Consider the following 27,065-nt stretch of genomic DNA (forward strand, 5'->3'; position numbering starts at 1 on the left):
TCTCTTTCCTGGGTGGTATTCTACCAAAACAGAACACGTGGATAGAGTTCTCCCGGATCCAATTACATGTCCATAATCCGAAAAGAAAAAAAATAATTCCAAGTTTTTCTAGTTACTATGTATCCAAACCCAAAACAAAAACCACGCCTAAAACCCATGATTGATCTTCTCTTAATCACTTTCTTGCCGATCCAAAAAGATTTTGTCACACAATCTATTGCTGATGAAAATAAGTTATGGTCTTATCATGGTCAGCAACAAGCAATGGTTTTTCACCGTGTGAGACCGGTAAGCATCTTTTGATCTTCACTAGAATTCTCATGTTCTATAGAGATGTTTATAGTCGTTCTGTCTTCTTACTTCGTTTTCAGATAATGAAAGGGTGTTTTCTTGCCATGCCGCTCCTTTTTTTTCCCTCATTCCAAGAAATTGAAAGGTTTGGAACCCTCTACTCTAGAGTGCTTAGGGCATCACCAATGGGCCTTTATAAGCCTCTCTATCTTTAAATTTGAGGGACCAATGCAAAAATGGGCTTCCAATGCAGCCCTTATATGGCCTTTATAGTTACCATCTTGGAAAGATGTCTTTATTTCTGTCACAATTTTAAAGGATCTGGTCTGTAAGGATTTCAGTTCAAGTAGTTCAAGTGGTCCGTAAGGATTTAAGTTTTTTTACAGAGGATTGCTACCATAGGACTCGAACCCAGAACGTGCAAGTCACAAGTCAAACACACTTCCACTATACAAGTTTCACAATTCCACTAAGCTTATGCCAGATTTACCATTCAATATAAAGGTTTGCATTGTATAAACTAAAATATAAGGGTCCTCTATGTCCCTTGCCTCTTCTAAACACACTTTAAAAAGGCTGACATGGCCCTCTATTTTGAGGGCCTGCATTGGTGATGCCCTTATATATTATTTTAAAAAGGAAAACACATTTAACTTATGTTTTATGGGAACGGATTGGAATCTGACTTTCTGGCCTCTCATAGACTTAGAGTAGTGTACTCACTACTGACTTGGGACTGCTTCTCTCATACGGATATCTCTTCTCTATTTTAGAGTTTCTTCATACGCTCTAAGAACAACACCAAACCCATAAAAAAATATGTACAATCGAGGTATAGTCTTGCTATTTCGCGACAACTTTTTTCATACGCTCTAAGAAATTTAAAACTTGTGATCAAGTTGATGAATAAGAGTTTTGATAATTAATATAAGCAAAAACTCCATTTTGATGAACACAACCATCTCGTGGCAAACTGTTTTTTTTTTTTTTGGGAATAAAAAAAAAATTAACACCTATGACAACAACCTTCTATAGATTTGTCATATCGCGGCAACTCTTTGTTGTGGGCATTATCTCTTTCAAAAACTGTTGTGAAAGAGGAATTCGCACTGTCATCCTTATATGATTTACTCTTTCACTCCCATTTAAAAAAATCATAGCATAGTCTCTTTTCTCCTTTTTCAAATCTCTTCCGTTTCAAAAACATTAATGACATACAAGGTACGTAAGAACTTGAGGACGAAATAATTGCTATGACTGTATGACAGAACAAAAGCAAAACTTGAAGGAGGGTTATTTTGATGAATTTAACCACACGATAATGCCCCGTACTTTCCCAAACGAACTCCGGTTTCTCAAAGTAATAAAGGTTAGTTTTTTAATTTTCAATTATATTTTTGTACTTAAATAGTTGGGGCGGGGAGGTTATTAACTTGAGGGTGAGATTAATTACGAAAATCACTTATGGATACCTTTTATTGTTAATTGTGAGTACCTAATATTCATGTCCAATGAATATCAGACACGTGTCCATCACCAAAGACAATTAGCTTGTACTAAACGAACTAAAGTCACCATCTCCAGTACGCTAGAACGAGCGACCAGAGCCATAGTTGAATCTCTACATTACACTCAATTCGTGGTCAACCAGGCAACCCAACAGACAAGTCACCTTCGCTTACACATGAGCACTAAATATCATCAATGAATGAAGTACCAAAAGTGGATCTCATTCAATTGATATTAACAAAGAAAGTTATAAAGCACAAGGAAGGTGACCAAAAGAAAAGGAGAATTCAATGCTTCTTCTCCACTCTCAATCTTCTCCATGTGAGATGCTCTATCTCTAATTAAATCACTCAAGATGAACTACGTCTGGCTTTATTCCAATTCACCGGATAACTGGATACGTAGACAGTTCGATCATTCGATTCAACCATAACATCATCTAACCCAATTCTCCAAGATTATAAGGTCGTGACTAAAATGCACCTTTACATTAATGAGAAGCTCCTCCTGTTTCTTTTTCAATGCAGACTCCCTCTAGTAGTGAAGTGAAAGATAATATCTTATATATAATGCGAAAACTTGATTTCCTCGATTAGGTACCATATTACCGGTTTTAAAACAAATGTATATATGTAATGTTGTTTGCAACATAAATGGATAGAAGGATAATACAGAATGGGTAGTCACGTAAATTTCTCATTCTCTTTCTTTGTCTCTTCTTACATCTATTTAGTTAGATCATTTTGTTTGATTTTGTTATTTGATACGAGATTTCATGAGATTCAAACTTCTTAATTTTGATATTTGATTTGATCTTTTTAGTTGTCCCATCTATTTAACATGTTAAGAAAATTGTTAAGAAAATTGAGAAACTCAAAAACTCAAAAAGAAACCAATATTCTCTCACAAGGTTTAACAACACTAATTCGATGTTGAATGTAAATTCAACAATGAGCACAAAAAACTATAATTTCACAGTATTTACACTTTAATTAATTATCACAATTACAATTTAGATTCAACCATTTTTTAAAAGAAAATATTTAGATGGCTAATGTTTGTTTGGTCAATCTGACGTCTAGGGACCCTAATGTCTAAGTGATACAAGAAGTGATCCACGGGTGCAACAGCTGGCCGGGTCCGTGCCCAAAAGTCAGGAAAAGGGCAACTGAGCAAAAACAAGAGATCGAATGGGAGAAGCACAGAGAAGAATAATAATAAGCGATTACATAACCCGTTTCACAGACTCAATCTCATCTCAAGACTCTCTCTCCTTAAAACAACTCCTTTCCGTTTCCTCAAATTCCCATTCTCTCCTCTCCTTAGCCGACGCTCTCAACGTCTTCCAAGTAAGTTGTAGTACATTTATTTTTTTTTATGAAAATTACAATACTACCCTCCTGAAATATTGTTTTTTTGTTTTGAAAACAGGATGTGAACAGATTGGTTAAACAGTATGGGGAAATACTTGTTCCGTTACTTCGTTGTTTACAGAATTACGGACGTAATAATTTGGTTGATGCTTATAACTCTTTTGAGAAAGCCTCAAAGTAAGCAATGTTTTATTTTTTTTATCTTTGTGTTAATGATAAGTGATGTTTTATTTAATGCTGGTGGAATTTGCAGTGCATTTTTGCAGGAGTTTAGGAATTGGGAATCTGGGTGGGCTATGGAAGCGTTGTATACTGTTGCTTATGAGATTCGGGTTTTAGCTGAAATGGTTAGATTCTTTTTTAAACTTGTTTTGTTCTTTTCGAGTTTTTCGTTTGATTGATTCGATTGTTTAGGCTGATAGAGAGTTGAATTCGATGGGGAAAACACCGGAGAAGTTGAAGGGTGCTGGTTCGTTTTTGATGAAAGTGTTTGGTGCTCTTGCTGTAAGTTTTTTTTTACCCTTTTATTGTTGTTGTTATTGTTGGTGCACTTATTAGAAGAAGTGATGGGAGGGAAGGAATACATTGATTCTGAGTGAGAACAAGGATGAAGTTATATGAGAGAAGAGTAGAGTTGTGAGTGACATGCCAATTGTACACTAGGTCTTCTACACAAAGCTTGTCAATGCCACAACCGTTGCATTCACACTTCACAGCGGAAGGCGTTCTGTTTGTCAGAGACATTGTTGTGAACTGAAGTCATTTGTTCTTTCATGAAACATAGTTACACATGTTTGGTTTATCGTTTATGACCTTGCTTAAACATATATCCCAATCTTTTCAACTAACATTGCACCGTAATGAACTTTCAAAGTCTATGACCCGTGGGAGATTAAAAGGAAGTGTTTCGATTCAGCGGTCAACAACCAAAATTGGGGATGAAGCTAGAAATTTGTCCTTTTAACTGTGAGCCCTCTATATGGTGGCCAAGTAAAGAAAATCAGTTTCTTCTATTGACCTTTATTCCTATTCCTATCTGCAATTCTGCACAAACACTTATTACGGCTTTCCATTATATTATTTATTTTAGAAATTGTCCTCTTTACTGTAATAGTATTATGCTATTGTTAAGAAATTGCGATGATTTTATGAGAAATTGAATTATTTGCATGTAACTAACTTCAGCTAAGCTTTGATACTTCATCATCTTATAATGCTATTGGCTCAGTAGTTAACTCCTAACCTTTCTTTGCAAGTTACTTATCATGAATATATGTCTGGTAGGGAAAAGGCCCCAAAAGGATTGGAGCTTTAAATGTGACTTGTCAGTTGTTCAAGGTTTATTTTAAGGTAATTTATATCTCTTTTTCTTAACTTTGTTGCTCACTTTATCTGTTCTATTTATAATGCCACTCTTGGCTTCACCCACGAGGATAAAGGAAATAAATGAACTTTTCATGTTAGGGTAGAAATTGTAATTTAGTTATTTGAGTTTCCAATAAATACCCATGAATGACATTAGAGTTAGTAAATGGTTGTTGGGGAAATCAGTGTTGTTAAAATCGTACGATTTGCGATTAGAATCGTACGAGTGTACGACTCAAGTCGAGTCGAAGGGACATATAGGCAAATCGCATGACTGACTCGGATATACGAAAAATCGCTAAAAAATCGTGATTTTTCCCGTTGGATCGTATGGAATCGTAATAGAATCGCGAGTCCACGATTCAAAGTGTGCAGTAAAATCTGCCCAAATATATATGATCAAAGAAAGAGAGAAGAAGAAGAAGTAGTAGTGGAGGATCGATCTCTTCATCTCTGTTCTCGCTTCTCTTAGTATGTTTTTGCTGGAATTTCTGGCTTCTCTTCTCTTACCCTCTATCTTCATTTTTGCTTTTCTGGGCGGCGGCTTGATTCTCTCGCTCTCTTTCCAACAGATAGGGTTTTAGACTTTTAGCGAGACATCAATTGGGCAGTAATATGGGCCAGATTTTAAAGCCCAGTTGCTTTTAATACTCGCTTTATGAATGACCTAGCCCATGTCTTATTTTAAAATGGCCCATTATTCTATTAAAAGCAGGCCTGTGTATTAAATCTAGGCCCAATTTATTTGTAAGAGTTTTTAAGTCGTCCAAACTCTAAATATTGATCGTATTAAGTTGTTTCAGTTCTACTTATATACAAAATATAATAGATATTAATAAAACTAAAACGTAATTGGAATCTTACGATTAACGAGTCGATACGATCTACGATTCCATAAAAATGGAAATCGATTCCCGATACGATTCAGGAGTTGACAACTATGGGGGAAATTAATAATTCGAGTTTCCCCTTTAGCAATTAGCATCCCTAGGGCCACGTGATGCTTTTTGGTCAGAGAACTTAAGTAAACTTTTTGTTTGTAAAGTTCATTCAATTTTCTGCTAAGGGCCCCAAAATTTTCTCCGTGGGCTATTTTAGAGACAATGGAGACAAATCTTGTGGTTCGCTCCAAGTATATGCCCAATCTGTTATCTATATAAGAAAAATCCCCACAGTTCCAAGCACAAATTTGATTTTAATCGTTAACGGTATTAATATTTTGATGGTAAATATTTGGCCGTCCATTAATTAATATATTTTTTTCTTATTGACAAGAAAATATTGCAAAAGTAAGCACCAAATGCAGATGTATGTATTCAAAGGAAAATGAACAACATTAAAAAAGAACCCAGACAATGGTAAAAAAAGAAAAGTTGACAAATGTAACTGAAGTAAAAGCTATGCACACATGTAAGAAGCACATGCAATGCATCCGTACGTATATTAGTTTCATTTAGTTCACCTCATATTTATGTGTATGTAGTATATTATATGATATATATGTATGTATATGTATTTATACTAGAATATCCTGTGTCTTATAATCGATTCGCCTTGACTTGCTCTGTTTTCGGTTCTTTACAACTCTTCTCTTAGAATTTGTTATTGTTTTTTTTTGAAGCAACTAGGGTTAAGGTAGACCCCAACCTTTATTAATCATCAATGAATTCTCTCATACATTATTCCAAATGCATCCCGCTCTAGAATATTACAAAGTTTTGCATCATATGGACCTATGAAAAAACTCAGATGATCATCGCCTTCCTTACTGCACTTAGAGAGAAAATCAGCTGCTTGATTGGACTCTCTAAACACATGTATCACATTCACTCTCTCAAAAGTTCGGATCTTAGCCATGATTGAAGCATGTAGATCAGCACAGTACCATGGGACTTCTTCTCTTCCTTGTATTGCATTGACTGTCCTTAGGGAATCGGATCCTATCCTCAGCTTTCTTACACCCAATAATGTAGCACCAACTAAACCTTTATCTACTGCCATTAACTCTTGATACAGTACCGATTTCTTTGTAGAGGATCCCGTGTATGCTAGGAGAGCGTTCCCTTGTCTGTTTCTTATCACTCCTCCATATCCGTTGTTGTTATCCTCTCTTGACCCATCACCATTTAACATGAGTTCATCTTCTTCTGGTCTGCACCATGTACACCATATAGAGTTCTTGGCTTTGAATCTCACATCAATGCCGAGTTTGAGAAACAATTCTCTACATTTCGGTGTGTCGGGTACCTCCTTTATACTCCCTTGCAAGTAGATCTTTAGTTCCCTGATCATCTTGTCATATACTTGTTGCATACTTCTCGATTTAGCCCCGAATTTTCTCCTATTTTCGCTCCATCCATATGGCATAAATCATTGCATTGATAAAGACTTTCAACACTTCAGTCTCTATAGAGTTCTTCCTACACCTTCTGAATATTGAATACCATTCTTCATTCGATCCACTGACTTGGCTACTAAGCCCAAGGAAACTTTTAGTTTTTGACCAAAGCCACCTTGTTTCGGGCATTCAAAGAAAAGGTGTTTGAATTTTCCCTACTAGCATTACGAAGCTACAACTTGAGTGGGCAATCACTTTCTTGTTCACTAATCTGTCTTGAGTAGGGATGTGTCCACCAAAGAGCATCCATCCCGTGAACGAGTGTCTCTAGGCAAGACTAATTTCCCCACACAACTCGATACCATTTAACGTTTGGTCTTACCTTCTTCAATGCTTGAATAGGCTGTTTTACTGTAAATCTTCCTGTGCTAGTCGTCCATATCACCATATCATCTTCAAGATTAGAGTGAATCTTTGTTTTGAGAATCTGATCCTTTAGGCCACAGTTAGGGAGCTGATGTATCACTTCATTCCACTCACCATTAGAAATTAAACCGCATTTCTTGTAGCATTAACTGCGGTATTGTTAGAAGGCTAGCATTTTCATGGAACAATAGAGGTTGCTTTCGGTGCACCAAGGGTCGTGCGGATCAAAGTTTGAGTTCCTCTTGCTATCAGGTATCGGAAAAGATGAATAACTTCTTTTCTATGCTTGAAGATGTTTCTCCATACCCAAGAGGCATCTCTGGGTATTTCCATAGTCCAGAAGAATTTTTGACCAATGTGATGCTTCCAGACCCATTTCACCCAAATCGTATCGGCAAAACATGCTATCTTATAGATAAGGCCACTGTAGGCAGCCTTGTTCCACACACCTGGATCAACTATAGCTAGTCCACCTTGTTCTTTACTCATCCTGACAGTCCCACTACTGGCATGGTGCATTTTCTTTGACATTTCCGGTCCAGCCCATAGAAATCTATTCAGATTTTTGCAACCTTTTCCAACACTTTATTGGGGAGAATAAAATTTCTTGTCCAATATGTATGTAGAGATGACAATACCGAGTGCACTAGTTCCAGTCTACCTGCCTTTGATAGTGATTTGTTCTTCCAGTTGCTTATTCTTTCCGTGATCTTCTCAACTAATGGCATGCATACTTTGATTCCCAATCTTGTGGCCGTAAGGGGTAATCCCAGATATATTATGGGAGGTTCGACTAGTGTGACTCCAAGCAGATCAGCCACTTGGTTGCTTTCAGTGCTAGACATGCTACCAGTAAGGATTGAAGTCTTTGAATAGTTGATGTGAAGCCCTGTACACTCTATAAACTTCATAATAACCCCTTTGATGGCTTCTAGAGATCTCATATCTCCCTTGCTAAACAACAAGATATCATCTGCGAAACAGATGTGAGTGATGCCCAGCTCCTTACATTTTGAATGATACTTGAAGTCCCCTTCTAAGACACTTTGCTCTAGTAATCCATTCAAAATCTCCATGACTAAAACAAAGAGATATGGGGATAAAGGGTCTCCTTGTCTCAAACCTTTCTTTCCTTCAAAATACCCTTGGGGAGAGCCATTGACGAGGATTGAATAGGTTGGTGAGGTGTAACACATTTTGATCCAACCAATGAATTTTTGTGGAAACCTTAGGCGATGCAGCACTCTTTCAATGGTAGCCCAACTAATTGAGTTATATGCCTTCTTTATATCAATTTTCATTGAGCAGCGTTTCGGACCATGGCTTCTAGCATATCCTCTGATCAATTCATGTGCTAGCAAAAGATTGTCTTGAATTGTTCTACCTGGGATAAAAGCCGACTGATTCAGGGATACCAACTCAGAGGTAATGAGCTGAATCCTATTTGTGAGCACTTTGGATACACATTTGTAGACCACATTACAACATGCAATTGGTCTAAATTCCTCCACCTTTGTAGGTTTTGAAATTTTTGGTATCATGCACAAGTGAGTTGAGTTCACTCCTTTATGGATGAAATTCTGAGTGAATACCGAGTGGATAGCTGCAAGAAAGATATCTTTCACACATTCCCAATTCCTTTTGAAAAATTCTGCATTGAACCCATCAGGCCCCGGGGACTTATTGTCTGCCATACTAAAAAGAGCTGCCTTGATTTCCACATCCGTAACATCTTTAGAGAGCATCTGAGCATCATCTTGTTGTACAACATTCCTAAAATGTAACAATTCAAGGAAATCCGGAGTGCACAAGGCTTGAGAAGGAGAACCGATTAGGGTTTTGTAATAAGATACAAAAGCATTGCTCACAAGTTCATGTCCTTCTATTCTATTCCCAGTATTATCACTTAGGCACCATATCAGTTTCCGTCCTTTCTTCTCCTTCATTGCATTGTGAAAATACGCATTACACCTCTCCCCATAAGTCAACCAGTCTGTATACGTTCGCTGCTGAAAGTCTGCACACTCCATGTCAATAAAATCACATAACACTTGTCTAGCTGTTCTCTCCTTTGCCATGAGTTGCATATCTAGCGGTTGGCTTTGAATCTCCTTCTGAATGTTTCTCAGTTCCACACGAGCTGCTGCTGTTTTCTTATAGAGATCAGAACAATGATGCCTAGCCCAACCTTTCAGTTTATTCTTAAGCAATCTGAGTTTCTGTGACAAGATATATAAAGGACTGCCACCTACATCCAATTCCCAAGTCACAGTTAACAGCTCCTTGAAGTCTGAGTGCAACATCCAAAAATTACACATTCTAAAAGGAGTGTTCAGTTTTATCGATTCCAGAACTGTAAGCATGATTGGCGAATGATCAGAGATATCAAAGGTGAGGAATTCAGCAAAAGAATAGCTAAATTGATTACTCCATAAACAGTTTACCACACATCTATCTATCTTGGAATACTTCCTTGTAGCGCCATCACCAAAATTGGTCCAAGTGTAGTAGTTTCAAAAATTGTTAGTTGATATCATCACTTGATTTATTTTTCAAAAATGGTTTCCACCGTTACCAATTTGCTATTTCATAAAAATCCTTGTCTGTCAAAAGTTATGGCATTTCAAAGTTTTTAAAACGTAAAATAGGAAATGGCCCTTACTCTATGTCAAGTCTCAACCCTTTCTCAACAACCAATGTTTCACACGGGAAAATCCCAACCTCTTTTACATCCTATTTTCTTATCATGTTAAAAGCCGTCCATCCTTGTAACATAATCTTTATATCTATATAAGTATGTATTCATTCTAAGGTCTGGGTGAGCTGTTAGAATTTGGTTTTCTTGGACATGTGGGGAAAGCATGTTACATGTGTACTTTTTTTGGATTACTGTTGCAGCTTGGGACAGTAAACCTTTGCCGAAGTGTTATAAGAAGCATTGAGACTGCTCGAATATTTGACTTTGAGGAGTTCCCAGTTAGAGACAAGGTAACAATCAACTTAACATATAGAAACGACTAACAATATTCCAAACCTAATCATATCATGAGTTTTTTGTAGCTAGTTGTTAGTTAATCATCTTACAGTATATTAGTTGACATTGACATAATTTATCACAGGTCACATACATGTACTACACTGGCCGCTTGGAAGTATACAACGAAAATTTTCTTGCTGTAAGCAATCTGAACACCCAAAAGTTATTTTATGAACTTCATGCTTCACCCCATTTAGAAACATGATCTAGGACAGTCATGTTAAGTTCTACCCTAGTCGGCTCTTCATTCAAGTGTTCCAAGTTCAACTACTAAATTTGCAATTTATGAGTTTTCAAACATTCTTTAACTAATTTCTTTGAGCTTGCATGCCTCATTCTGTAAAAACCTTCTTATACTTTTTAAATGCTTTAACAAAAGTCCTATTAATATGTTTAATATCGCTTAATCCTTATTGGCTGAAGTATGGGGTTTGTTTGCTGTAAAGGAATTTAGGAACTCAACTGAGCTAAACATTGCTCTAGAATGGGATGTGAACCTGAATTTGGTTTAATATAAATCACCTCATTTCTGTCTTCGTGAATAATGTTGCTAGTTTATTGATTGGAATTATTAAATATGTTAAATAAAATTGAAACAAGTATTAAAATGGGATATCAAGATTATGTATGGTTCAGGAATATTGAAGTAAGCACTTCCAATATTCAAGAAATGTGGGGTTCTGATCAACTCTCACTTAATGATATAGTTTGACATGCCAAATTGGGAAGGACAAAGCAAGAAAGAAAGCTAAATAGAGCTAAAAGAGAATATGGATGCATGGCCGATACAGTTGGTATACTCATGGAGAGGGAAAACACAGTTTTTTCTGCTTAACATATTAAATTTGATAAGAGGCAAAAGTGAGTAAAAGCCAAAATAGAGATGCTTGTATACTTTCTCTTTTTTCCCCAGAGGTCCTAAGTTGGGACAATACATTGCAGTCTTTCTCAAATAAACGGTGAATACTCTGATGGCTTGTCAGCATATTACTTGTTATTACTTATTAGTCTATCAGAGTATTAAGGTACTGTATTGTTTATAATTTAACAAGATGAGATGTTTCAACTCTATTACCCTCGGGCTTATGAGCCTTTAGTGAGCCGGTCACCTTTACTGTCCTGGCCTGTGCTACAAATTGTTGCTTGTGGACGCTGTCTTGATTTGATATTTTGATTTAATATGGGGGAAAAAGGCTAGTAGTGGGTCCTGGAACCTTTCTAGGAATCTAGGTGGTTTATCGTAAACTGGATGATGTCTAAAGAGTAATTAGCACATAGGTAAAATTTATTCTTTTTTTTACTGTTATTTTTATTTTATTTTATTTTTTAAATTTTACTCACTATATATGACTATTTTTTTGTGACACTACAGGCGGATCAGAAACTCGTGTATGCCTTGATTCACTGCAATCCTGAGAGCAAAGCAAATATCAGGTTTGGTTTACGTGTGCCTGCTGCGTTTTATTAAAATTGTACTGCTTATGTCCAGGAGAATTCTATGAATTTTTTTCATACGAAACTTGCAGTTTCATTGGGTGAATTCTTAGCTGCTAGGATGTGTTGAACAACGTTGTTGAAGTAATGGGCTCCAACGTTCCATCGAAGATTTAAAGGAGGTTGTAACAATGTAAAATGGAAATTTGAGCTCTACATGACAAAAAAGAGAGAAGGAGAATCAGCAACACTATTTTGACCTAAGTCATATTGTCATGGATACGCCGTATGCGTGTCCATCTTCGACTCGGATAGTCATACTGAGTATCTGACATGACCTATATGAAGTAGGACGCAAGGACATAACTAATTAAAAAGAAACCTATTACCATTCTTTAGTTACAGTCCTAATTTTTGGGCTCAAGACCTTACAAAGCACCTCCTTACAATTAAATGACTATGAAAGTGGTGTATGGTGTATCCTGCAGTTGAAACTATGTTGATAGATTTTTTCTTAGGGTATAAGAGAAATCGTGGTTTGAAATCGTATACACAATGTTCCCCCTGTGTCCGGCACGAGTGTACATGTGTCTGCGTTCGAGTATGAAGTGCCCTTGTTACATAGATTTTGACAGTTATAAGTTATAACACAAATCAATTGGCTCACATAATGGGAAAGACAAGAATTGGGTATATATCACTTCAAATCAAAAAGTAAGATGTGCTCACTAGATGGCTGTCTTAGGTGATGTAGTGCTTGTACGCGTGATGCTATTCAGCTATGTCACAGTGAATCAGTGATCATTCAGGAAAAAGTTTGCTGCACTATTAAACTGCATATTCATTTACTTTCAAACTGCATATTCTACGTGAGAACTCGTTGGTAGATGTTATGAAAGTCAACTTGATTATATATGTAATAGCTTTGTCTGTTTTATCAACTAATTTGGTTTCCTTCTTTGATGGCAACAGGATGATCCTGAAATACCTAATACCTGTGAAGCTTTCCTTGGGCATCTTACCTGAAAGTTGGCTCTTAGAAAAGTATAACCTGGTCGAGGTATGTGCAATTTTTCTGTATTTATTGACATATGGTTCTTCGACATCATCTCCTAAAAGTAGAATATTACTTTGGTTCTTGCTTGGAAAAAAAGATAAGTTTGGTCAGGAAATAGTTTCATCATTGATGGGGTGCTTCCCATTATTGTCATGACTGCATTAACGAAGATTACATGTGCAACTGCAATGAAAGTTCTATGGATGAAAAAAGAAAAAGAGAAGATCATCAATCTTGAACTGAACAAAGCAAATGTTCTGCTACCACTTTAAGGGACCCAAAAACTTTTAAAAACTTGAATAGTGTTTGTAAGCTATGCTGTCAAAGTCGTAAGGCGGTGCAGTGCGGTGGACCATTTACAAAACGCCGCGCTATAAGAAGGGGGACACCACTGCTTTTAAGAAAGGCCAACGCAGCTGCTGCTGGCAGGTAATAACACTAGTTTGAGGAAGGCGGGGCGGTGGTGGATAAAATCTGCCACCTGGGTGGCGCCTCCGTGACACCTTTGACAAGCTCTGTTATTACTTCAGTACAAATAGCCCAACATACTGCGTTCCAAAGAACTCTACCCTTCCAAGAGAAGACAATGGGGATGATGTGTAAAGGTAGACAATGTGATGTCTTCCTTTACAGATGTGTACTTCCTCTTCATGGTCTAGTACTGCCTCCCTCTATTTTGTATAATCTCACATGTTCAATTTGACCGGAAGAATCATTTTCCAATGTGTTTCGAGATCAAACTGAACAATTATAAATCTATTTGTTTTATGGTTAGAAAAATTTAAGAGTGGTCATTAGTTGGGTGGTGGCACGTGACAAGCCTGGTGTCCTTTCTGGAAACTCAAATATTATTCTTTCCCGTAATGATATGTCAATGTACCACTAGCATTTAGCTACTTGAGCTTTCTGTTTCTATTCTTTTATTGTTTCTTATATCTGCAGTATCGTGATGTCGTGCGAGCATTAAAGAGAGGAGACCTCCGACTTCTTCGATGTGCACTCCAAGAGCATGAAGATCAGTATGTATACAAACTATGCCCATCATTTTTAACAATTAATTAGTACTCTAGAAATGCTCATATCTGCACCTCTCTCTCTCTCTCCAGATTCTTAAAGTCAGGTGTGTACCTTGTTCTAGAGAAGCTTGAGCTCCAAGTTTACCAAAGATTGGTAAAAAAGATGTAAGTTTCCTGTGAAGTTTGTTGTTTGCCAACCTTGTTGGGAAGAAGATGCTTATATTAGGACTCTACATACTTCCTTGCAGTTACATTATTCAAAAGCAGAAAGACCCAAGCAAAGCACACCAGGTGAAGTTGGATGTAATTGTCAAAGCCTTGAGATGGCTTGATATGGACATGGATGTGGATGAGGTACTTACTACGACATGCATTGTAATTTATCTTTTTCGTCTTGAAATAATGGTATATGTGTCTACACTCAAGATTAACCCGAGCCTGACTTAGTTAGACTTCAATTGTTATATTTAATGCCTAAAACTGTCCCAACAACTCGACTGTGATATCAAACCAAAGAATGGTTTGGAGTCGGTGACAGTGGTCAAGGCAACAAGCTCAGGGATCAAAACTTGAATTAAGACCATGTCTATTATTCCAATAGAATTGATCCAAAAAACTTCGACTGTAAAATTTGCGACTGATATTTGATGTTGTTGGGTTCCTGTGTAGATACTGAACTTAAGTCCCACTGTTTTAGTTTCCTTCTTCTATTTATGTTTTGCTGTTCAAGGCTTAACTAAGTAACTAACCGAGGTTCTGTGGCACTTGTGTAGGTTGAGTGTATAATGGCTATTTTAATATACAAAAATCTTGTGAAGGGTTACTTTGCCCACAAAAGTAAAGTGGTTGTTCTCAGCAAGCAGGATCCATTCCCCAAATTGAATGGCAAGCCGGTGAATTCTTGAACTCAAGTTACGGGTATCTACACAATTTTGGAGATGGAGGAATGGTTTGAGCGAGATGGCTACTGCCATAATGATCCAAACATTTTTGGGTCCTGTATTGGTTTCTATTAGATGTACAGATTTTGATCAAGACTCACTGCTAGTTGTTGTTTTGGGTCCTGTGTTGGTTTCTACTGTTAGATGTACACAGTTTTGTCATGCTCAAGGCTACTTGTTGTTTTGGCGGAACGTCCTACTTGTTACATTTTGTTTTTGCAATAGAGAGATTTGCTGTGTAACTTGCATAATTTTATTGGTTTACTATGTAGTGCAATCATCTAGTTTATTGCGGAACTGAGCTTCGTACTATGACATTAGCTCATAAAAGGTAGTAGAAACATAATTTGCTTCTGGATTTAATAATACTGTGTTAATACTCTTAAATTCAGGATTCATATTGGTAATGGGTTCTACATTTTCTTCAGTCCCTACTTTCCACCACTATGTTCGCTGATGTGATATCCGGACTGGTGAAAAAATTGGCAGTGACTCATGGTACAACTGATGCAGAAGAGGAAACAAGGGGAAAAAACCAACAGTTTACTATGGCCTTGGGGCCTTGAGGAAAATTCAAAGAGCAGCGAGTTTGAATTTTCTTCACTTACTCCACTCTCCTTCACCCATATCCCTCTCCTCCTCTCTCCCCACCTCTACCCTGCTCACACCCCCACTGCATGGCAGTAATACTAGTCGTATCAATAGGGATGTCTTTCTTAGAAATCTTACCGTGCCCTATAACTTCATTAGGGATGGCCATTCGTTATGTCCTTTACGAGTACTCTGTCCTTCACCAGTTTCAGTAACATTTTTAGTAGGTCTATCATAGAACGGAAGATTTCCCAGGTAATCATCACACATATATATCAAAGTGAAAGAGATATTGGTATTAGTCATTATATATATAAAACAGGAAACACTGGGATATCAGTAATAAATAAATAGATATTAGTATTGGTTAAAAATTGCCATAAACATTTTCCGTAGAATGCCTCTACTAATTTAATACAACAGTGAAATTTTGAGAATGAATAAAATGCTGGTTAAAAGAAAAAAGAAATATAAAACCGCGATCCTTGGAAACTATGAATACACTATTGTTCTATTAGCAGTCTCTCTGAGTCTCTGGTTACCCTGTAATCTTTGGTTTGATTTTGTTCTCCATATAAAGCTTCTTTTTGATCTTCTTGACTTCTTGTGTGCATGCAGATTTCCAAGCAGGTTCCAGAGGTTGCTGTAACAATCGAAAGGGAGGTTGTCCAATTGATCAAATACTATGAAACGGCAGTTGGCAACCCGCAGCGACAGAGAGGACAAGTATTTGTCGTCCTTAACCAGGATTCTATGCAGTGTTTGTGATACATATGCGAGCAGGGCATTTCGGTAACATAGACTCCTATCAAATACTCATCCAAGCAAACTGCGCATGCTGTTCTTTTCGAGTCGTGTTTGTCAATCTTCTTCGACTTCAATGCTTCGACAGAAGATGGCGCAGCGGGTACTAGTTTATTTCCACTGGCCTCATCAATCACCTCCAAAAGAGACTGCTCAAACTCTTCCTCATCATCAATCTCGTCGAGTATTACTGTCCTCGTAACTTCTACTGGAATTTCAATCACAAATTCTCTAGGTTTTATCCTCTGAAGGGCGTTTGCAACATCTTCGCAAGTTTTTGATATGTGTTGCTGAATTAGTGACGATTCCTTGTTGGGATAAGACTCAAGAACAGACCAGAGACCAGGGATAAACTGACCAACTTTGCTTTTACGCAAGAAACTGAATCGAAGTCTCACCGAGTTTATAACAAAAGGACCGTCAATCACTCCAAGACCTATTTGATCACCATCAATTGTAGTGCATTGGTCTACTTGAGTTATGCTCACTTTGATGATCACACATGAATCATTAACGTTCTCCACACGATCCTGGTCGCACGAGAGAGTAGTATGTTTTCCAAACTTTACACTATACTGAACGGGCACTTCATCAGTAGACATGATGTTTCTTTCTTTATAGTTTCTCTAGATAATCAACAAAATTTTTGAAGAGACGAGAAGAATTAAATAAGGAAAGTGAACGTTGTTCTTAATCGATTTGGAAACCAAGTTTCAAGAGTAGGGCGGCAATTGTGTTGTTGCTAGCAAATTTATACACCGTTTAATTTGACCACGCAAATAGTCAAATACAACTTTGACTCTTCTAACGCGTAAAAGTCAAAATATTCTGAAATATCGGTGGTCATATATGTCGAAAATATAGATCGGGCAGGTTTCATATAATCTCATAAGAGCGGTCGCCACTCGTTTCAATTTTCAATTTCCAGAGAGCCATCTTATTTATCAGTAAGTTCTTGTTAACCCTATACAAATATGTTTCATTTTGTTTACAGAAAATTGATTACTAGTACTGTTATACGTTCAAGAATAACCGCCACAATACAATCCCATGATTATTTAAGATTCATATCTACTCAAAATTCTGATTTCACAGTGGAGTACCTCAGAAACTCGTGTGGGTTATCACCAGCATTAGCTTTGAGAGTTTCCAAAAACATTGTGCTCGACAAATCCACAATAACTAGAGCCGACTCAGTGCTCTCCCTCTTCAAATCCTATGGTCTCACCCAATCCCACATCTCAAAACTCATCGCGACCCGACCACGACTGCTCCTAGCCTCACCGGAGAAAACGTTAAAACCCAAGCTTGAATATTACAATAATATTAGCATTTCTGGACCCATTCTTGGTAAATTATTTTGTAAAAATGAGGCTTACTTGATGGGAAGCTTAGAGAAGCATATTATACCTTCCATCAATTTCCTTAGAAGCTTTGTCCACACAGACGATGACATCCCCGTCATTCTTTATCGGTTAAGTTGGCTCTATAATATAGAAAGCCATATGGGACCAAACATAAAAATCCTGCTAGATCATGGTATGCCCAAATGCAATATCTCTAAATTGATGACGTGTAATCCTCGAACTCTATCTCTTGGACCTGATAAGCTTAGCAATATTGTATTAGAATTAAAGAAGATGGGTTTTTGCCCTTCAAGTAAAGTGTTTGTTATTGGAGTACATGTGCTTTGGGGGATGAAGAAGTCTACATGGGACACAAAATTGGAGGCTTATAAGAGTTTTGGCTGGTCAGAGGATGAGGTTATTTCCATTTTCAAGAAGCAACCCTCTGTTATGGCCATATCAGTGAAAAATATCAATTCCGCACTGGATTTCTTCACGAATAACCTCAATATGACCCGCACAGAGATTTCCAAGTACGCAACTATTATACTACTAAGCATGGAAAAGAGAATCATTCCAAGAACCTTAGTTCTTCAACCGCTGCTGTCAAAAGAGTTGATAAACAAGAATAGCCTTGGTCCAGCATATACAGTTGTCGAACGCGAGTTCTTGAAGAGATTTGTGATCAAGTACCAAAATGAGGTGCCTGAACTCTTGAAATTGTACCAAGGTAAAATAAGTAAACAATTTGTCGTTGGGCAGAAGGAGGGACTCGAGGTTGAGAAATTCTAGAATACGTACTCTATTGTTAATGAAAGATCAATATTTCTCTGTTCAACATTACATAGTTACCTAAGCTTGCGGTTTCTTTTTAAGTTATGTCAAACTTGTTGAACACAGTGGAAACGATTTCTCGCAGGTATTTTTTAAACTCATTTTTACGAATCTTTCTTAGTTTTTATTATGTGAAGAAATTAAGAAAACGATGCTGGAAGAAAACGTTCAGAAGTTAATCACTAGTACAGAATGCGTGTAAGTCTACAATTCTGCTTTTTTATTTGGTCAGCATGTATGTACTTTGTTTCTTTTTCATCCATAAGTCTTGTTTCATAATCCTCAATCATCTTGACCATATCTTACATTTATATGAAGTGTTGTAGAAACAGAAATTGCCATTCTGCAATATTATTGGTAGACAAACTTCCCTCCATTTCTTTCTTCTGCTGTCTCATATACAAACGCCATGCATGCATCATCTGTGAAGGTGAACACGAAAATGACAGCCTTATTTTGAAATACATAACATCCGAACATAAATCTATAATCCAAAGAAACCATAGCTTACATCTTGTAGACTCCACCAAACCAGAGAACAGTCCGTCATGAAGCTTCACTATGATGGAAAAAGTGTTCTGACAAATATAAAGTATTCGTGCAAACATTACATGACCAGAGATGCGCCATGGTCTTTTTATTTCAGCTCCATGAGCTGATAGCTTGAAATCCATCACTATGTGTACCCACTGTACTGATTATATTAAACGATTAATTAGTAGTCTAGGATTGCCAACCTTTGGTTTGGAAGAAGGGGCTTATACTCGAATTCTTCCTACATCCCTGCAGTTACATTATTCAAAGCAGAAAGACCCACACAAAATACACCAAGTGAAGTCGGATGTAATTGTCAAAGCCTTGAGATGGCTTGGTATGGACATGGATGTTGATAGGTACTTGCTACGACAGGCATTCTAATTTGTCTTGAAATAGGGGCATAGGTGTCTACGACTCTATGTTGACAGCAATAGCTTTGGCTTCAAGATTAACCTGAGCCTGACTTAATTACGCTTCTATTGATATGATTATTAATCCAGAATTGTCCCAAAACATCTCGACTCAATAATTTAACCTAGACTTGTTCAAACACTTTTCTAGTGTAAAACGTGTGACCGGTTTGAGTTGTTTGATATGGTTGGGTTACTGTGTAGATCCTGAACTTAAGTCCCACTGTTCTGTTTTGTCCCAATTTCTGATTAATTAGTTGCAAGGAAGATCAACTTGATATACCTTTCCGAAAGGCGACACAATTCGTTGAAGGGTAGTAATCTAATTGCCTTTTTCTATTTCAAGGCTTAACTAATCAGGGTTCTGTGGCACTTCTGTAGGGTGGGTGTATAATGGCTATTTTAGTGTACAAAAACCTTCTGAAGGGTCACTTTGCTAACAAAAGCAAAGCAGCTGTTCTCAGCCAGCAGGAGTTCTTGCACTCAAGTTAATGGTATCTTACTGGATCTAATGGTATGATTAACTGGAGGTCTGGAGCAAAGCTTGCCAACGACCTTGTCATCTCATCCATCTTTACTAAAGCGCTTGTTTTTTAGGCCTTCTCTTCACGGAACTGGAATGAACCAACTTCGCAGCCAAGCTATCCACTCAAGTCAACAATTGACATTGCCTGTTATTGCAAATGAGTCTCTTGAGCCTTTCCCTCGGACTCTTAATAATGATCTGTCCTATCACCCTCAAATGGCAGGTGAGAGATCAGAGCTCGAAAGAAAGCGCCGGGTGTTGGTTGACAGATGGTGAGATAGACCTTCTCTCTCTTAGCGGTCCTTTGTTTGCTATTGCTTTAAAGAATGGGATGAGGGTTACCTGATCGTTGACTTCCATCAATTTATTGTATTGGATCTTCTTATCCCTGCTTTGGAAGCATTCGATCACTCGAGTAAGGGGCTATTGTTTATGAGTAAGAATGATTACTACCATAATGATCAAAGCATTTTTAGTCCTGTGTTAGCTTCTATATGATGTACACAATTTGATCATATGCCCACTGCTAGTTGTTGTTTTGGTGGAACATATTATTTTGTCATCACGATGTACTGTTAATTTTTGTGTTAGCAACAGAGAGAAATGTTGTGGAACTTACATAATTGTATCCTAGTTTTAAGTTTAAACATAAGTTTTCTTGCGGGCAGGATTGCCTCATAATAAGCCTCTTCAGGAAAAAAAAATGACTACCGACTGTTAAGAATTAACATTTGTACATTTCCATTTTGAGAAAGAAAGATCTTGACCTAAAGCACCCATATGAAAAACAGGTGTCCCCCTCTTAAAGAATAGTTATGTGAAGTCATGGAACTTCAATGATCAGTCATAACGAGTACTACGATAGAGCAGTTTGCAACCCAGAGCGACATAGAGGACAAGTATTTGTCTTCCTTAGCCAGGCTTCGATGCAGTCCTTGTGGTACAAATGCGAGCAAGGCATTGCTGTAACGTAGTCTCCTATCAAATACTCATCCAAGCAAATTACGCATTGTCCTCTTCTTAAGACTTCTATGCCAAACTTCTTGGACTTCAATGCTTCAACAGAAGATGATGCCGCTGGTACTAGTTTTCGTTCATAATCTTCTTCTTCCATGGAGTCCAAAAGTGTCTGCACAAGCTGTTGCTCATCATTGTGTTCATAGACTTCCTCTTCCATGTAGTCCTCGAAGTCATTGTGTTCATAGACGTGCTCTTCCATGGAGTCCAAAAGAGTCTGTATAGATTCTTGCTGGACGACATTGTGCATGTGTTCAATGATTTGCTCTTCCATGGAGTCCAAAAAAGTCTGTATTTCATAGGCTTCTTCTTCCATCGAGTCCAAAAGAGGCAGCGTTATTAGTTCTGGGCCGTCATTCTGTTCACAGCCTTTTTCTTCCATCGAGTCCAAAAGAGGCAGCGTTATAAGCTCTCGCCCGTCATTCTGTTCACAGCCTTTTTCTTCCATCAAGTGCAAAAGAGGCAGCGTTATAAGCTCCCACTCGTCAATGTCTTGACTACTGGCTTCTTTGTTCGAGTGGAAAAGAGGCAGCGTAATAAGCTCTTGCTGGTCATTGTGTTCACATGCTTTTTCTTCCATAGAGTCCAAAAGAGGCAGCGTTATGAGCTCTCGCTCGTCCTTGTGTTCACAGGCTTCTTCTTCCATCGAGTCCAAAAGAGGCTGCATAAGCTCTTGCTCGTCACACGTACACTAATATCCTTGTAACTTTTAGCAGGAGGCCAATGACCAATTCTCTAGCTAGGATTTTCTCCCAGTTTGCAGCTTGTTCACAAATTGATGATCAGGGCGGCGCTGAGCATGTGCAGGAGGGCCCCCAAACTCACCTATAAAAGAGGTGAAAATTCTCAAAAAAAAAAAATCTAATAGATCTAATTAATCCGAAATTCTCACGGGGATTATTCTCTAAACTAAGAAAATTTCTATATTCTCTTCATTAAAATCAGAATGAAAATATTTATCTTAACTAATTAATCAAGTGAGCTGAGCGACAAAAAATAGTTTGGTAGGTTTCTGCTTGTTTCTCCTCACCTATCCTTCCTCTTTTTCTCTCTTTCTCAACCAAATCCTAACTCTCTCTCTCTACCCACAAAACCATCTCTCCCTCTCTGCTCACGCCCCACTACTTATCAGTTATCTAGTTAATTTATGTTTCCAAATTAAAACTTAATTTTACAATCAATAATTAACGTAGACATCCAGAAAACCAAGAAAAAGAGGGGGGAAGAAACTATCCGTCTTATTTTCTTTTTTTTTTTTTCAATCTAAAAAACAAAATAGTATGTATGTATATATCAGTTCCACAAAAAACAAAAATTCGCTGTTATATTTACTTTGCTTTTATGGTTGAGGTCCTGTTTGGACGTTATGCACAGCCGCACAGGGCCCCGTAAATCTCAGAGCCGCCTCTGTTGATGATTGATATATATTGCTGGACGACTACGGATAGTACCTGGGGATCATATCGGAAGATGATGTTAGGGTTTTACTTGTAGACTTGTAGTGCAGTGGACTACATACATACCTTGGTTATTTCCAAAGCGATGATCACACACAAGTCGTTTACGCTCTCGACACGATCTTCCCACCAACTAGCACAAGGATCTTCAAACCTCACACTGTAATACTCGTGCCGCAGTAGATCAAAATTTTGGAGAACAGGAAGAAAAAAATCATGAAGTGAAACAACATGCCCAGGGAAATCGTATTAAGAAAAAAAAAAAAAAAAAGTGAGCCTATTAATGCAGCCCATTGCCATTTGCGCGTTGTGAACCCAGTCCACAGTCCAAAGTCCAAACTCCATTGCACTATTGCAGCTTGAAATATATCGGAAATTTCAATACCATAATTTCTCAACTTTTCACACTTCTTCACGTTCAGGGTTTTAGTCTTTTAGACTTTTAGTTTGGGGTTTCTGTTTCAAAGGAGAACCAGAGAGATTCTCATTTATCAGTAAGTTCCATTTAATTCCTTTTTTTTTATACAAATATGTTTAACCATGTTTGTAGAAATTTTGTTACATCTTTTATACATTCCAGAATCACCACCAGAACCCAATTGCATGAGTGTTTGCTGCTTGGAAACGAATCACTCTATAGATTCATCTCTACTCAAAACCAAGGTTTCACAGTAAACTACCTTATAAACTCATGTGGGTTAACCCCAGAATCAGCTCTCAAAGCTTCCAAAAAAATTGTTCTCAAGGAATCAACAACGACTAAACCTGACTCAGTTCTGTCCCTCTTCAAAACCCATGGCTTCACCCCGTCCCACATTTCCAAAATCATCAGGACCGAACCGCGACTTCTCCTAGCCTCTCCTGAGAATAGGTTAATACCCAAGCTTGAATATTACAATAGTATTGGAATTTCAGGACCCAATCTTGGTAAACTGCTTTCTAAGGACGTACACTACTTGACGAGAAGCTTAGAGAAGCGTACCATTCCTTCCATCAATTTCCTTAGAAGCTTTGCCCCCACAGACAGTGACATGGCCACCATCCTTAATCGGTTAAAGTGGTCTACTAATATACAAGACAAAATCGAAAAAAACATAGCCCTCCTGCAAGATCATGGTATGCCAAACTCTATTATCTCAAAATTGATTATCAAGAACCCTAAAGTTATGTATCTTGTATCCGACAAGCTTAATGAAAAAGTAGCAGAACTCAAGAAGATGGGGTTTAGTACTTCAAGTAAGCAGATTGTTACTGGATTACGTGTGCTTGGGGGGATGAAGAAGCCTATATGGGACTCGAAATTGGATGCTTATAGGAGTTTTGGATGGTCAGAAGAGGAGGTTCTTTCCATGTTCAAGAAGCAACCCCCCATTATGGGTGCTTCTGTGAAGAAGATCAATGCAGCACTGGATTTCTTCATGAATACCCTGAATTTGACCCGTGCAGATATTTCAAAGTATGGAATTTTTATTTTTCTTAGCATGGAAAAGAGAATCATTCCTAGAAGCATTGTTATTAAACCCTTGCTGTCAAAGGGATTGATAAGCAAGAAAAGCCTTGGTCGGGTGTTTAAAGCAGTTGAAGACGCATTCATAAAGAGGTTTGTGATCAAGTATCAAAATGAGGTACCTGAACTTTTGAAATTGTACCAAGGCGAAATAAGAAAAGAATTTGTTGTTGGGTCAAAGGTTGAACCTGAGGTTGAAAAATTCTAGAGTACTTACTCTACCGTTAATGAAAGATCAATAGTTCTCAGTTCAACATTACTTGGCTTGTGTTTCCATCGTATGTCAAACTGCAATTTGTTGAACATTAACAGTGGAGGCGTACTTAGACCGACTTGTTAAAGGTTTTATCCTAACTTATTTTTACGTATCTGACTTTGTTTTTTATTGTATGAAGGAAATGGTGTTGGAAGATAACGATCAGAAGTTTATCAGTAGTACAAATTGCTTTTAACTTGTTAAAGTCTACCATTCTACCTTTCTTTTGTCAGCTTGTATGTACTTTGTCTATGTTTATTTCATCAATTTTGTTTCTTAATCCTCAATCATCTTGACCATATGTGAGTTATGAAGTGTTATCCTAACAGAAGTAGCCATTCTGCTATATTTTCGGTAGACAAACTCCCACTACACATACGGGAGTAAATCAAATTTGACTTCTCCGAGCTGATTATCATACCACTTTGATGTTTCAATGCTACCTTTTATATAACAAACTAATCATAAACAAAGTCCTGTCATCTGCTGGTGCATATACAAAAGTCATGCTTGCATTATTTGCTAAGGTGAACTGGCTAACATGGAACTTGTGCAATTAGAGCTACTAGCTATAGCCATTAATGAAAGACACTCTCTTATCTCGGTCGATTTGGACCTTAAAGCACTCTAACTACAGAGCTGCACTAAGTAGTGTTGCATGGGTACGGCTGAGGCATGGCAGGAATATCACATTTTAAAATATGGAGTTTTTGACACTGTTACAGCTTCCATTCTGAAGTACCTTGCAACAGGACCAACTGATAGAGCTGAGATAAAGTTTACCCCGTTGATCTAGAACCAAGAACAAACGATTCCATCCCTGCGTCAAAGAAGAATGAAAAGTGCAAAAATGGTTCTGACAAACTGGAATTATCCATGCAAGCATTGCAATGACCTAGAATTGTCCCAACATCTCAACTGTGAAACCAATCCAAAGAATGGTGTGGAGTCTGTGCCAGTTGCCAAGGCAGCAGGCTTGGGATTGGAACATGAACTAAGGTCATTTCTAGATTTGTTCAAAAACTTTTCTGGTGTGAAAATGTGACAATTATGAGTTGCTTGATGTGGTTGGGTTACTGTGTAGATCCTGAACTTAAGTCCCACCGTTTTAATTGCCTTATTCTATTTCTGTTTTGATGTTCAAGGCTTTACTAGTCGGGGATCTGTGGCACTTTTGTAGGTTGAGTGCATATTGGCCTTGTGAAGGGTTATTTTGCATATGAGCGAAGTGGTTCTCAGCAAGCAGGATCCTTCCCCCAACTGGAATGGTAAACCAGTGAATTCTTGAGCTCAAGTTAATGGTATCTAAAACATTTGGAGATGGGGCAATTGTTTACAAATGAGAATGATTGCCAATGGTGATTAACAAGGTCAGTTTAATACTATAGAAATGAAAGCATTTTTCGTTCCTGTGTTTACTGTTAGATGCAGAGTATGGCCAATCACACTGCCAGTTGTTTTGGTGGAACACATGGAACGTTCTACTTTGTTGTAATGATGTACTCAGTACTCTTACCTTTTCTTTAGTAAACGGAGTTGTGAAACTTGCATAATTGCATCCCTTCTCATGGACCTCTAACTCTCTAAGAACACTGATTAACCGTACAAAACATCCTTCTTGATCTGTTATACTGAACCTTTCTTCTACTCCGTTACCCCATTGATTAAGCTATTTATCTTCCAATTCTTTTCTCAATTATTTCATTCATCATTCTTGCCAATGAGAGTGCATCATGTAATAAAGCTAGTGACCACTACAAACGTCAGTTACTCGGAATGGTAACAGAAAATAAAGGACTGAATTCAAGAACATACACATCCAACCTCACCTCAAAACTCTGTTCAGTTCATACTTTTCTTATTGTTAAGTGTTAACACAAGAAACCCATATCGTCTCACTTGATTTAAATATCTACGAACTTTCTATGACAAATAGAAAAATTACTCAAGGACTTTGAACAACAGCTATTTATGCAATTCAATACTGTTTTCACAATTTAAACTATTTTGCCCTTTAGATTCATCAAAAGCCAAGAACCAGACAATCACAAAACTGAATTTTTGTTTGGTACACCTCAGAACTATTCACCTTACAACTTATAACAAAAGAATTCAATTAAGCGAACCAAGACAGACTTTTACATTGGAAGCTTGCAAGATTTCCATTATGCTCGGTAGTCAAAAACTAATACGGTTCACAGGAACATTACGATAAAAAATCACCCATGTATATGTGAAATAGGGTTCACAGAATCCTTGTGTGAAAGCACGGAATGGTTGTCCAATGATTCAGTGATTCACGGAAAACTAATTAAGAGAGTTAAGTTGGTATCTGTTGGCGACATAAAGGACAAGTATTTGTCTTCTTTAACCAGGGCTCAATGCAGTGCCTATGATACGTATGGGAGCAAGGCATTACTGTAACGTAGACTCCCATCAAATACTCATCGAAGCAAACTGCGCATTGGTCTATTTTTGAGTCTCTTTTGTCAAACTTTTTGGTCTTCAATGCTTTAACAAAAGATGGCGCTGCGGGTACTAGTTTGTTTCCATTGGCTTCATCAATCAATTCCAAAAGAGACTGCTGAAGCTGATAATGTTGCTCGTCACATACTAATGTCCTTGTAACTTCTATTTGAATGTCAATGCCAAGTTCCCTAGGTTTTATTCCCTCAACAGCGTCTGCAGCTTTTTCACAAATCCATGATATATATTTCTGGGTTTCGAAAAATACCTCAATGGGATAAGACTGAAGAACAGAGCCGAGATGAGGAATGTGTTGAGCAACATTCGTTTTGCGCAAGAAGCTGAATCGGAGTCTCTCTGAATATGTATCAAAAGGGCCCTGGACCAATCCAAGGCCTATTTGACGATCATCAATGGTAGTGCATTGGTCTACTTTGGTTATGCTCACTTTGATGATCACACATGAATCATTCGCGTTCTCCACAGGATCCTCTTCGCGCCAACCAGCGCCATATTTTACAACCTTT

At 37.7% G+C, this 27,065-nt stretch overlaps 3 protein-coding genes and 1 long non-coding RNA gene across 8 annotated transcripts; 3 read left to right on the plus strand and 1 right to left on the minus strand.

Moving 5' to 3' along the window:
• The first annotated feature begins 147 nt into the window (after positions 1-147).
• Positions 148-15,174, plus strand: EER5 (proteasome family protein). 3 transcript variants are annotated; one of them, XM_086595087.1, is made up of 15 exons: positions 148-288; positions 372-436; positions 2,883-3,149; positions 3,232-3,350; positions 3,427-3,520; positions 3,588-3,677; positions 4,458-4,523; positions 10,201-10,290; positions 10,422-10,478; positions 11,712-11,773; positions 12,746-12,833; positions 13,773-13,849; positions 13,937-14,011; positions 14,095-14,200; positions 14,620-15,174. In XM_086595087.1, the coding sequence occupies exons 3-15, from the start codon at positions 2,991-2,993 to the stop codon at positions 14,749-14,751; spliced, it is 1,215 nt and encodes a 404-aa protein (XP_086451213.1). In that variant the 5' UTR covers positions 148-288; positions 372-436; positions 2,883-2,990; the 3' UTR covers positions 14,752-15,174. The 3 variants fall into 3 exon arrangements, with proteins under 3 accessions (XP_086451213.1, XP_086451214.1, XP_086451215.1); XM_086595088.1 differs by lacking the exon at positions 10,201-10,290; XM_086595089.1 differs by lacking the exons at positions 10,201-10,290; positions 10,422-10,478.
• A 1,886-nt stretch (positions 15,175-17,060) lies between these two features.
• Positions 17,061-20,453, plus strand: LOC147512129 (uncharacterized). 3 transcript variants are annotated; one of them, XR_015214746.1, is made up of 3 exons: positions 17,061-17,129; positions 19,691-19,803; positions 19,907-20,453. It is a non-coding gene; the product is annotated as an uncharacterized LOC147512129 (long non-coding RNA). The 3 variants fall into 3 exon arrangements; XR_015214745.1 differs by lacking the exon at positions 17,061-17,129 and adding an exon at positions 17,274-18,447; XR_015214747.1 differs by lacking the exon at positions 17,061-17,129 and adding an exon at positions 19,119-19,255.
• A 71-nt stretch (positions 20,454-20,524) lies between these two features.
• On the minus strand, positions 20,525-22,291 carry LOC147512130 (uncharacterized). Its single transcript, XM_086595092.1, has one exon. The coding sequence runs from the start codon at positions 21,517-21,519 to the stop codon at positions 20,692-20,694; it is 828 nt and encodes a 275-aa protein (XP_086451218.1). The 5' UTR covers positions 21,520-22,291; the 3' UTR covers positions 20,525-20,691.
• Positions 22,292-22,697: 406 nt separating this feature from the next.
• LOC147512131 (uncharacterized) lies at positions 22,698-25,625 on the plus strand. The gene is made up of 2 exons (XM_086595091.1): positions 22,698-24,158; positions 25,253-25,625. Exon 1 carries the CDS (start codon positions 22,840-22,842, stop codon positions 24,022-24,024), a length of 1,185 nt encoding a protein of 394 aa, XP_086451217.1. The 5' UTR covers positions 22,698-22,839; the 3' UTR covers positions 24,025-24,158; positions 25,253-25,625.
• The last annotated feature ends 1,440 nt before the right edge of the window (positions 25,626-27,065 follow it).

The sequence above is a fragment of the Coptis chinensis genome, chromosome 3, assembly GCF_015680905.1.
Source record: "Coptis chinensis isolate HL-2020 chromosome 3, ASM1568090v1, whole genome shotgun sequence".
Taxonomy (NCBI): Eukaryota; Viridiplantae; Streptophyta; class Magnoliopsida; order Ranunculales; family Ranunculaceae; genus Coptis; species Coptis chinensis.

What these genes read in the sequence shown, in the direction of transcription:
- EER5 (XM_086595087.1), top strand. Translation starts at nt 2,991, where the DNA reads ATGGGAGAAGCACAGAGAAGAATAATAATAAGCGATTACATAACCCGT. An exon ending in AGTTCCCAGTTAGAGACAAG is followed by an intron (nt 10,291 to 10,421) that starts GTAACAATCAAC and finishes AATTTATCACAG; the next exon opens with GTCACATACATGTACTACAC. An exon ending in AAAAGTATAACCTGGTCGAG is followed by an intron (nt 12,834 to 13,772) that starts GTATGTGCAATT and finishes TTATATCTGCAG; the next exon opens with TATCGTGATGTCGTGCGAGC.
- LOC147512131 (XM_086595091.1), top strand. Translation starts at nt 22,840, where the DNA reads ATGTTTAACCATGTTTGTAGAAATTTTGTTACATCTTTTATACATTCC.
- LOC147512130 (XM_086595092.1), bottom strand. Translation starts at nt 21,519, where the DNA reads ATGCAGCCTCTTTTGGACTCGATGGAAGAAGAAGCCTGTGAACACAAG.